Below are 12,500 nucleotides of genomic sequence, written 5' to 3' on the forward strand. Positions count from 1 at the left end.
GAGCGGTTGGACAGGCTGGAGATGCTCCGCGCGTTGGTCTCGTCGCTGTCGTAGCACACGCTGCTCTCCAAGCAACTGGGAACAGAGGGAAGAAGACGGGTACAGGAGGGCTCATTTCAGATCAGATTCCATACGTGCGATCGTTGTTTATGTGGAACGTAAAGCAGTTAACTGAGATGAAATGACACAGACAATATGTATGGGGAAGATCCAGGGACACAAAAGGAGAGTAGGCCGGATGAGACAGACTGTCATGAGGTGCTTTCCCTGTCATCCCCTGCTCCACTGCAAGACCAGCCTGGGAGCAGAGAGTTGTTACTACTTAGAATGTTCTACCGTTATTTTGTGAACAAGTAGATATTCCTCACATTTCCCTAATATGCTTGAAATTTAACTTTTGAGAGTATTTTGTAAGATACAATAAAATGTTTATGCACAAACAACTACTGTGATCACTTCTTAAATGGTTGCAGAATTACACACATTTTTTTCCACAACACCATCTGTGTCTGAGTGCTTCAGAGTAAATGACTACTGTCTACCGGGCTTGATCCCAAGGGAGAGTTTGAGCGCCCTCTCTGTCAAACAGAGGAAATGCATCTAACTTCCTTCCCCCCTTTCACATGCGGCCCTTTCAGCAGGATGTGAGTCACTGAAGCTCTCTGGACCGACTGCCACTGGACTGCTCCCTTCCTTAAGATGTTTCCAAAAATGACTCTGGCTGTGTGTGTGCGTGTGTGCGTGTGTGTGTGTGTGCGGCTGGGGATTTGGGCGACCTTGTGGCTGACGTCTGCATCCCCCCTGTCCTCTTTTGTCATCACCGGGGCCCCTGTGTTGGGATAAAATCCTGTCCAACGGGCCCCCTTGGCTAGGGCTAATGCTTTATTATGTTTCCAGGTGTCTGCTGTTTTTATGCATCGGTGGACATGCCTTACTTCCCGGCGGTTCCCGAGCTCAAGCTTTCAGCACCAGGCCCATTGGAATTCTCAGCCCTGATTTAGGGCTTGCAGGACACCACCACCAAGAGGATCATTGCTATATCGTCTGTTGCACATGCATGCATTTGCATGATATGACCCCAGCGGACTCAGCCAGTGTGGAGGTTGTTTTGTGTGGGTTTAGTGTGGCGACATTCCCAGAGGATGCACTGTGAATATGACTGATACCTTTGGAGGCACACTGGTAATGTCCTGTCTCGCATCCACAGGGTGTTGCACAAAATAAACCCAAGTTTCAGTGATGACGTCGGAGAAATCTCAAGGACAGCAGATAGCAGATACTCTACTAACAGATTCTAACTGCTTGGAACTGACCGGCAACTCAGAGAGAGAGAGCGAGAGAGAGAGAGAGAGAGAGAGAGAGAGAGAGAGAGAGAGAGAGAGAGAGAGCAGGAGAGGCGGAGATGTAGCCTAATGGAGAATGAAGAGTGCAGTAGGGAAATGTATCAGTAGGTGCTGAGTTGTGTGTTTTCCCTGTAAATTATCTCTGGTTCTGAGTAGCCTCTCCTTGCCTCATGCTTTCAGTGAGTGTAATTGAGGCTTTTGATGGGGCATTTAACAAAGCCATTAAAAGCAGGCAGGGCCTTGGATGGAGGGCTGCTGCAGAGGGAGTCTGGGAGGTGCAGTCAGGTCCAAGAAGCTGTCTCCTTCCCATAAGAAATAGGCAGGCAGTGAGTAGTTATGGTCAATGGAAAAAGCCATAAAATTAGTGATTAGTGCACCAGGCTTTACAGAAATTAAACAAAGATAGAGTAGACAAACGGCAAATAGTAAGTAGCCAATGTCTCAGACTTCTATCAATGGAGACGAACAGCTTGGCGAAGATAGAAAGATAGAAGATAGAAAAGGAACATATAAATTGATGAGCGCAGATTAGTGCAGATGTACTTTGTATGTGTGTGTGTGTGTGTGTGTGTGTGTGTGTGTGTGTGTGTGTGTGTGTGTGTGTGTGTGTGTGTGTGTGTGTGTGTGTGAGTGTATGAGTGTGTGTTTGAGTGCTATTGACTCTTTTTTTGTGTGCCAAACTGTTTTGCCAATACACATTATGGGACAAAAATCAAATTGAATCAATTTTGCCACATCAAAACAGTAGATAATGACTGTAAAGCGCTAGGACAAAAACACTTACTGTTCATGTCTGGCACAGAAGAAACAGGCTACGGTAGAACAAAGCTTAGCTGACATACAGCTACAGGCACAACCAATATGGGGCTAAGACATGTCAAAGAGGGCAAAAGCAGCACAGCAGGCAAGTGTATAAAGCTACTGTACTTTGTGTTTTATTACTGAGTTTATGGGCAACCTAACTAAGCCACTAAGCTTGGAGTTTTTGCCAGCAGAACCAAGTCCCCCCCCCCCCCCCTTTAACAGACTATTAAACGGAGGACTCACAGGCAGTGTACTTCCTGACGGACTGGAGAAACACTCACGACAGTAAACAGCCCCACCACGGCTAAGTAAACATGGCCACTGGGTACTGACAGCCTCCCCTCTGCTCTCTCTCATTCGCCAAATTTACACTTGGATGCTGAGAAAGGCTAACTAATGATAATTATTTATTTAAACTGTATTAATATGGCAATATGGCTTTATTTGTATATTCAAATGTAGAAAGTAACAGATGTTTATTTTTTTGTGAAATTTCATGAGGGAAACAGCACTAGGTGGTGATGAGCTTGTTTTGCAGCCCTGGTGGTATAAAGAGGATCATGGTACATGTATTCGTACTTACTGGAGATAAGATAAGATGTCACACAGTTGGCTCTTTATTTTCCAATTATATTACTTTCATGGGCAGCGCTGTGGAAAAAGAATGGGAGGAGAAATTACCTGTGACTGAGCTGAGCCCCCCGCAGACTGGACATGGTATCTTCCAGGTTCTGTCGAAGATCAAGGACGTTCTGAACAGTCCGCTTCCTCTGTGACTCGGGGTCTGTGGGGAAATGGAGGCAGAGGAGAAAATGGAGTTATTTTACACGTTGCTTATTGACCGTGACCGTTGCTTTTTTATGTGACCAGAGCCAGAGAGGAAATGGAGGTACTCCTGTAATATGACAGCTCAGCAACAAAGCTGTCTCTCAAGCAGGGGTCCATGAATTAAACATTGTGGACAGAGGCAGCCAAGATGCCAAGGGGCTAGCCCATGATGACATTTAACTGACCAAACCATTATGACTGTTTCAAGTCTGCCTTTACTTTGCTTCAGTAAATGCACTTCAGGGGAGCCACTGTGTGAAAGCAGACTATGGAGAGAATAACATTTATGTTCTGTCAACATTCCATATGCACCTCATTCCTGTCACTTGTTTCTTTTGTTCGTTTGTTTGAGTTAACACAACAGTCAACAGTTTGTGTGATATTCTTGCATATGTAACTTCCTATTTCACCTATCATTGGCCTAATAATAATAATGATTAATAATGATAACAAGGATAATAATGATTATCCTATGGACCACATGACTAATGTCCATGTCATTTGGGTCATAGGACCCCTTGCAGTTCAACTAGTAGTTGGAGCCCAACCAAAACCCAGCTTACAGGCACACCCATAGCCTTTTTATGGCTAAGGATATGCCTTCCTGTAATATAGATCAAATGTCTTTAAAGTGACTGACGGGAATATAAAATGTGTCTGAACATCACAGGATTACACTGGTTCTGTGCTTCTCTGCGCCTCATCTGAGCCCAATATCCCTGCACTCTATTGGTCAGTATGAGCAGCGGGTACTGACACCATGGAACACCCAAATGCCACACCTGTCACAGCCATGGGGGGACCTCTTAAAGGCCCTTCATTGGCACCTCTTCCCATAAGCCTCCAGCCCCTAATCCTGGTGGCTGCCCAATCAGCAGGGGCCCTCAGCAGCCCCCTGAAACCAGCACTCCCACTGGGCCACACATTAGGCTGGCATTCGCTCTAAACACACTTTTTATTCTTGCTAATCGGCTCAGATTGTGCCATGATAAGAGACTCAACAATTGGTCACCGGGTCAGACGGTGCAGGGATAAAGCAAAGATCTCCAGGCTGTCAGGACCACGGGGAGTGGGAGCACAGGGGGGTCCCGCTCACCCAAATCTGACCCCCTGGAATGGTGCTTCTCATGCTCTCTCCCTATGGTCTACTCTTATGTAGGGAGATGGAGGTAGGGCTATGTCAGTACATCGGAGGAATACATGCTAGCAGACCTGCATTGTGAACTATGGAAGATTTACAGTTAGTGAAGGTCTTTATAGAAGTTATAATACAGTATATCACATAACATACAGTAAAGGCTTTTTGTTAAAGTTGCCATTAGTGTTTTTAATATTTTAGTTATTTTTGAGGGGAATTTTGTTTTAGCCTAGTGTAACATCGTAGCACTGAAGATGTTAATAGGTTGTAATGATGCTTTTTTTAACAGGGATAAACACACTATTTAAACACTCTCAGCTGATGAGTAACTGGGTGGAGGAGAACCAAACTCCATTAGGGTTGCAGCGACACAGAGTCACTTTGTCTTCCAGTGTGATAAGGCTGCCCTTAACGACACCACTTCCTAAAAACGGCACACCCTTCGACAGTGTTTAATTAGTCAAAGCCTTAAAGGTCGCCGCTCACACTCTTGATTGCTCCACATCAACATCTGGACTTGTGACAGCTGAAGATGTAGTGGTGTGATTTTGACCCCGTTTCAAAGGCCTTTAGGATAAGGGCCATATAATACCCTCTCAAGGTTAGGCTGGTTCAGGGGTTGGTTAGAGGGGTCGGATACGGGTCAGAGGTTGACAGAGAGGGGGGCCGGGAGGGGGGGGAGGGGATTTCTCAATCCATCCATTTCTCTTGTGAGACAGAGAGACGCTGCATGACAACAGACATCATGAGCTGAATGGTTTTATCATTATGTTGAAGACTCGGAATGAATCGGCAGGAAGTGGCTTTGATTAAACGTCCTTCTTTGGTGTTTCATTCAGAAGCTTGCTCCACACAGCGCATGACGAATGCTCCCTTAATTAATTAATAACGCTGCAATAATGTATCACTGCGAGGAGGGCTGGTGGGGAGGATGAGTCTGTAAATGGTAAGAGCTTCAATGGTAAATGCTAACAGCAGAGATGACTAATAATCCAGACTGCCCTGATTTAGTCATTTCTATTCTTACCCCTGAGATGACTGCCATTAGTATTAGCGGCCAATCAAGCCAAATTGCTCAAGTCTTCTGTAATACAGAACGGCCTCTTTACACGGCAACAGGAAAATCTGATGTAAGATATGAATTTTGATTGAATGGAACACTGCCTTGAAATGGAAATAGAGACAAATGTATCAAGGGAGCCCTGGAGGCATTCTGCATTAATTTGAGTTAATCAGGCCAGAATTTAACAAGGGGACAAAAAAAAATAAAACTCCCTGCTCACCACCTACAGAGGTGTAAGGGAGACAAAAGATTTATCCGCCATTTTAATAATTCCAATTATGGGTCAGGAAGAGTCCAGCTGTCAGGAATAATGGAGGCCATCCTCCAGCTGGGACAGGGGACGCGGAAGGGGGGGGAAAGGCATCCCAAGCGAAAGGGAAGAAAACAAGAGGACAAACAGGAACTGACCTTCCTCTAACACCCCATCACTGCCGCTACCACCTGAACCTCCCGCCCTCCCAGCGCATGGGCTTGCTCCAGCTGGTCGATGCAGGAGTGACCCCCTGTGAGAGTAGGGGAGTCACGGCCCGCTTCGGTGGTGTCCATCAGACTAACTAACAGCTGCAGTTGAGCATGCCCATGGCAACGATCTCACAAACAAGCTTAGGGGAAGGGGGTGAGATTGAGTCTGAGGCAACGCATCAGATATTGATTTCCCATGAAAGTCTGTGTTAATATGATGCATTGATTGGCCCATTTCTGTGAATAGGCTCCATCGTGAGATGATGAAGTCATTGGTAGTGTAGGTCACTGTCAATTACAGCACCATATGGCCACTATTATGGATTTGTCTTCGAGACAGCCATTTTAAAAATAGGAAATGTAATTAATACATTTCTTAAATGTCCTTAATCGTGAGTGTTTATGCTCTTCTTGGGTTCTCGTTCTTGTCTGTCACAGCCACCCAGCACACGATGTTCTACATGCATGAGTCGCACTTCATTCACAAGTACAGCGTATGCTTGATTCTGAGAGTATGTATACTGAAAACGGCATTAAGACTCCTGCATCCTCTTTTGCTTTCACAACCAATGATAGGAACGGTTCGATATTCTTTCTGTTTGTGTGTTGTTGTTCTAAATATATAACAGCCGTGCCACTGTTTGAGCGAATCCTACCAGTGGCATACATATTGAGCTGAATGAATACATGGATGATAGTGTCTATATCAGTTTGGTTTGTATAGTGTTTGTCCAATGGTTCGGAGACATCCTCCCCCACTGCACCTAATCAATCCCGCTAACATGTTCAGCACAGCTTCCGTTTATGTTAATTGATGTCTCCTCCTTTAAGTTCTCCATCAGACATGCCAGAGCCTTCCAACTTCCTGTTTTGTAAATATGCCCAGACGCAGCTGTGAGCAGGACTACGGGAGAATTAGGGGAATTAGGGATGCAAATTTCTCCGTCAGCCACAAGCTCCAATCCCAGAGGGAGTGAAATGAATCATGTATGGCTGGTTAAACTGGGGAAGCCCTTCACCTGTCTCCTCCTTTAAGTTCTCCATCAGACATGCCAGAGCCTTCCAACTTCCTGTTTTGTAAATATGCCCAGACGCAGCTGTGAGCAGGACTACGGGAGAATTAGGGGAATTAGGGATGCAAATTTCTCCGTCAGCCACAAGCTCCAATCCCAGAGGGAGTGAAATGAATCATGTATGGCTGGTTAAACTGGGGAAGCCCTTCACCTGCACCCCCCTACCCCCCCACACACACACACACACACACACACACAGCTCACCCTCTTGTGATGGAGAGCCAATAGGAGGGGGGTTGCGTGGAGTCAAAGGCACCGCACCAGAATTCATCTGGTCTTTGGCTGCCCATTCGCAGGCATGCAACCTGATTAAAGCAAGCCAGAGGCAAAGTGGGAACACGCACTGAATCCTAATGGGGTGATGGTGGTGGTGGAGGTGGTGTGTGTGTGTGTGTGTGTGTGTGTGTGTGTGTGTGTGTGTGTGTGTGTGTGTGTGTGTGTGTGTGTGTGTGTTGTGTGTGTGTGTGTGTGTGTGTGTGTGTGTGTGTGTGTGTGGAAGGGGGTCTTTGAAAAAGGAGTGGCACAAAGCTGAGAGGAAACCTCTTCTCTCTTTTGCAGCACCCAGGAAAAAAGACTCCATGGGTTATTGAGCAGACAAAACCTGGAGAGGATGGACCTGTATAAAGCGCGCTTGATAGGCACTTCAGAGAAGGGGTGGAAATACAAATTGTAGTGTACTCAATTGTAGTGTAGCAAATAGACCACGTAATTACACTGTATCTCGGGGGTGTGTGAGTGTGTGCGCGTGTGTGCGAGAGTGTGCGAGTGTGTGTGCATGCAAGTTTTAATGTGTGGGAACTGACTTCGGTAAGGACATCCTTGGCAAAAAGTAAAACATAAAAACAGCCAAAGAGAAAAACACAGAGGCAAAGCTCCAAGTCATAGCGCATGGGACACCGCCCTGGCAGCTCAGAGGGCTATTGTGAAACTGGCTTCATCCGTCTGGCTGATGGCGCAATGAGAAGTGAGTAATGTGTGACACACAAGAGCTCTGGGGTCTGAAATGTGCACAGTACAGCATCTTTTACACTTTTGAGTCAAATGCGTGAAATTCAACCGTGAAATCACAACTGTGCCAAACGTGAACCCGTAAGCCAACTGTTTTCACAAATGCACTTTCACTCCACTTTTACAGGAGACGTGGAGTTTACTTTGGAGATTACTCTGCGCTTACTGGTAACTTGTGCTTGCAAAAAAATCAAATTAGTACTGTATTTCAATCAATCAGCGTTACACTGATGAAGAACGGGGGCAAATATACAGCACTTAACATCCCTAAACTGTTAGACATGTCATGTACAGCCACGCCTTGATATACATTACACGGTCTTCCCCATGGTTAATGTCCACGCCATCGTGAAGGATTGGAGTCATTAGGCATGGGGTACCATGTCTGTAGGTGTACCCTGCAGTTAGAAGTCTACTGAGATGAGTTCATATATTTACTCATGGTGCTGTCTTATCTGGGAGTGTCTGTCGTCCACTCTACTGTAGGAGGGTCGATAATGAACTCCTAATGCACAGACACTGCTAATATGGGAGCAACCAGAGCACGGGGAGGGTGCCGGCAGAAGAGGTCACGACTAAGAGTCTCATTAGAGGATTCGGAGGCAAGAGGAGGATGGTGTGAAAAGAAAAACGAGAGGAGAGAGAGAGAGGAAAAGGACGTGAGGGGGGGGGGGGGAGAGGAGAGAGGCGAGAGGGGAGAGAGGACAGGGGGGAGAAAGAAGAGGAGAGGAGAGAAGAGAAGAGAGAGAGAGACAAGAGAGAGAGACGGAAGAGAAGGGGAGATAGAGGAGAGGGGAGAGAGCGGACAAGTTCGGAGCAAGGAGATGACACGCCTTTGGCTAAATGTCGAGCAAGCTCCTTTTCTCTCACTCGCGTCTATATAGGTCACACTTGATAATGTAAAATTGCGAGGCTACGTAAAATCAGGCAAAGTGGAGATGGCAGAATTTTAACTGACCCTCACAGCTGATTGGCTGTGAATTCAAACGCTAGAGAAGTGATTCCAGTTGAGAATGTGAGAGAAATGAGAATGTTTCCTAACATAGTTGCTCACAACACATGATGTCTTGCATGCCATGTTTATAAATAGACTTCTTTTGCCACCAGTGAGTCACATCTCATCACACAGTAATCTCAATCTCAAAGTCAATAACAAAAACAGTTTTTCTAAATATAATTCCTTCTCCATAGATGTCACTGTCCCACTGATGGGGACACTATTGTGTCAGTCACCCAAACAAAGTCCCCAGTGAAAATCCAAAGCTTTAGTGGCGTCAGCTGTCAGCACCTCTTGTGATGTCTCATCTCGGGTGTTTTGAGTTTCCTTTCCTTTCAAACCCTTTTTTATGTTGCTTGGAGGCAAAAGGATGGCCTGGACTACATGAAAAACAGGATATGATGCACACACACAAACACATACACACACACACACACACACACACACACACACACACACACACACACACACACACACACACACACACACACACACACACACACACACACACACACACACACACACACACACACACATACACACACACACACTCCATCCTTCACATCTGGTGCTGAGAGCTCTGGCCATCCAACGCTGTGGCCAACAGGCCTTTTGGCAATGCAGAGGACGAGGGAGGAGAGACTAAGGAAATGACCAGCTGGATGCAAACATCCCTTCAAAAGTTCAATGACTTCCTGCATCCTCAAGAGCTACAGACAGAAAAAAGGGAAATGAAAAAAATGGAAGCAAATATCTTAAGCTTAGTGGCATTTATTTTCCCTTCATTTTAAATGAATAATTCGTTTTGAGGTAAAGTCAATGTTACATAATCTTCCACAAGACCTCTTTGTTCTCTGTTTGGGGTGGTGAAAGCACATGATGACCCGCTTGAACACACATACTCAAAACATGTCCAAACACCATGTGATGATTAGAGCAGAAGAGCAGACAGTAACAGCTGAAAAGCAAACCATTGCCAATTGGATGTTTTTTCCTATGATGGCCACATTCAATGCTGCACATTCACTGTACAAAACTTCAAAACGCAGTCTCTTCCTGACCAACATGGATGCAAAGTCCCTTGTTCTCTAGCATCCTCTCCCAGCTCACTGGAACAGCAAAGGTGACCTATAAATTAACTCCTCGCTCGCGTAATGGGCAAAATAGGTTCCCATCTGGTTAGCATGTCGGGTGTTGGGACACAGGCTGACCCTAGCAGAATTTTTGTGAAACTGGGAAAATGGGCCGAATGGGCTATGGGCAAGCGGGCAGTGGGCCGAGTCTATGTGGGCAATGGGCAGTGGGCTGGTCTATATGGGCAAGCGTGCAGTGGGCCGAGTGGGCAATGGGCAAGCAGGCAGTGGGCCGAGTCTATATGGGCAAGCGGGCAGTGGGCCGAGTGGGCAATGGGCAAGCGGGCAGTGGGCCGAGTGGGCAATGGGCAAGCGGGCAGTGGGCCGAGTGCCAGAGCAACTGGAGGGCTTTTGAGCTCTTGCTGCGGCTCAGTTAAGCACCAAACGGCCACAGCTGCATTGACAATAAACCTCTCGCGGCTGGGCAAGGCCTGTGTTTGTGCATCCTGTGTTGGTTCTGGGGGGGGGGGGGGGGGGGGGGATTGCTACACTTATCACTGGCCGAGCGCTCGTCTGGCGCAGGGGGCCATAAAGGTTTGCGCCCATGTGGAGAAAATTGTTCACAGCCAGCCAGAAGCAACTTCAAGTGACGTCTTTGTTCTGCCTTTCTTTTTCTGTGAAACTTAAGCAATTGGAAAATAGTGCAACCTCGCTGCTGTTGTGCAACAAATGAGCGGCAACAAGACAACAGCCGCTCATTTTCAGAGGATGACCTCAGGCCCGCATGACTCTCTCCCCTGGACTGGGACATTGGGAAACCACCAGCTGGAACGCCCTGGACAATACATGTGAAGAAAGAAGAACCCCAAAACGAGTCAAACACAGGCCCTGGAGACGTTTGCCTCCCAAAGATTGTCTTTCAGTATGATCCCCGTTCCAGACAAACCCAGAGAGGATTTGGTTGAAGTGAAAAATCATACATGCAGGGAATGTGCTCAGATGTGCCCTGCAACATTCCTGTGCCCTCACTGGAAACACTGACAGTCACTGAGGCTATTTGTGGCGTACGACAAACAAACGCGGAGGCGCGTACCGCCGCACAACACGACTAAGCCAACTGGGCTCAGTGTCCCCCATAGCATCGACCCTATATGACACGAACTACACAGAGAGCTGAGCGAAAAACAGCTTGTCAACAAGGAATGCATCAGCTAAGCCATCAGAGCCTACAACACCAACCACACCGCGACGCTCTTTCATTGAATGTGACAGGCCTGATGTAGGAGTACCTTTGAAGACTTAGAAACTGTAAGTGTGGCAGGCCTTGAAGACACAGCACTGCACTTGCATTGGTAAGCCACAGCAAACACAGACCTCATTTGACGTTTGCTTGCATGGTGAGATCCTGTCAGCCAAGCCTATGGACTTTTAAATACATCTACATGACTCAAGCGGTTTTGGTGTTTGAGTTCCAAGTGATGATGGTAGAGTGATCTAAAATGATGGTTCTGGGCTGATGTACCCACTACACTCTGAAACCCCACTGGACTATGCTGAAGGTCTCCTGGATAGTCCAGCATTTACACCACTGGTAACCATTAAACCGTGAAAGAAAGTCTACATCAGAAGACTCTACATGCACAAACCAAAAGTGTGCTTTATGTTCAGAGCACCTCTATGTGTAAAGTTGGCATAAAGAATACTTAACTGCTCAAGGATAAAAACATAACAAATAATCATAAAACATTATTGTTTTTGCTTGCTTAAGTGGAGACACATTTGAATAATTTAGCCTTATCTGTTGGGCAGAATAAAATAAAAAAATATATAATAAATAAAAATATATATATATATGAATTGAAAATTGAATTTGAATACTCAATTGTTTCTGAAACAAGTCCAAACTGGTTTCGTGGATATAAACTGTTCAAATTAAATAATACAATGTGTTTCAAATTCAAATATACATTTTTCAAATTCTGTTATATAAATATTTCAGCCCATCCCTTATCACTCCTTCAAATTCTGTAAAGAAGATGCCGGTTGAGGCTGTCCTATCCGCTTAAATCCACATCCACTCCTCTCTTAAGATCTTAAGCAGGGGAGCTTCTGGTCATTACAAAGACAACTGATTCAAGGGATCTACACAAGGAGGACCACCTCGTATCAAATGAACATCTGCTTTTTTCCACTGCCCTCTCACTCTTTCACTTCATGCTCTCTCTCTCTCTCTCTCTCTCTCTCTCTCTCTCTCTCTCTCTCTCTCTCTCTGAATAAGATGACTGAGCTGCTTACAGACTCAGGGCTGCTTAGAACCACCATAGATTAGCAAATGTATGAACTGATTAAGGTGCTGGGGAATTTAAAATGGTGGCTCCAAAAGATGAGATGGGGGATGCATCTGATTATCACAGCAGACACCTAAGGGGATTGTCTGAAATCTGCTGGTGATTAAAAAGCATTGGCCAGAGACCACAGCCTTGGTGGGAAAGAGTAACACCATTTTATAGGCCTCAGTTAAGTAAACCAGGCAAGTGATTTTTTTTGTCAAATAGTGGAGAAACAAATAGTGTGTGTGTGTGTGTGTGTGTGTGTGTGTGGGTGTGGGTGTGTGTGTGGGTGTGGGTGTGGGTGTGGGTGTGTGTGTGTGTGTGTGTGTGTGTGTGTGTGTGTGTGTGTGTGTGTGTGTGTGTGTGTGTGTGTGTGTGTGT

General features: G+C 46.0%; 1 protein-coding gene across 1 annotated transcript in view; it reads right to left on the bottom strand.

Moving 5' to 3' along the window:
* Positions 1-12,500, bottom strand: part of nav1a (neuron navigator 1a) — a gene marked incomplete at its 5' end in the record, with an annotated part of 83,790 nt that overhangs the window by 52,405 nt on the left and 18,885 nt on the right. Inside the window, 2 exons of the mRNA XM_080854096.1 lie at positions 1-75; positions 2,829-2,931. The exon at positions 1-75 is cut by the window's left edge and continues 294 nt beyond it. Coding sequence (XP_080710222.1) covers positions 1-75; positions 2,829-2,931 — 178 coding nt within the window. The remainder of the gene's footprint in view (positions 76-2,828; positions 2,932-12,500) is intronic.

This window comes from Sprattus sprattus (assembly GCF_963457725.1).
Source record: "Sprattus sprattus genome assembly, chromosome: 16".
In the NCBI taxonomy this organism is placed as follows: domain Eukaryota; kingdom Metazoa; phylum Chordata; class Actinopteri; order Clupeiformes; family Clupeidae; genus Sprattus; species Sprattus sprattus.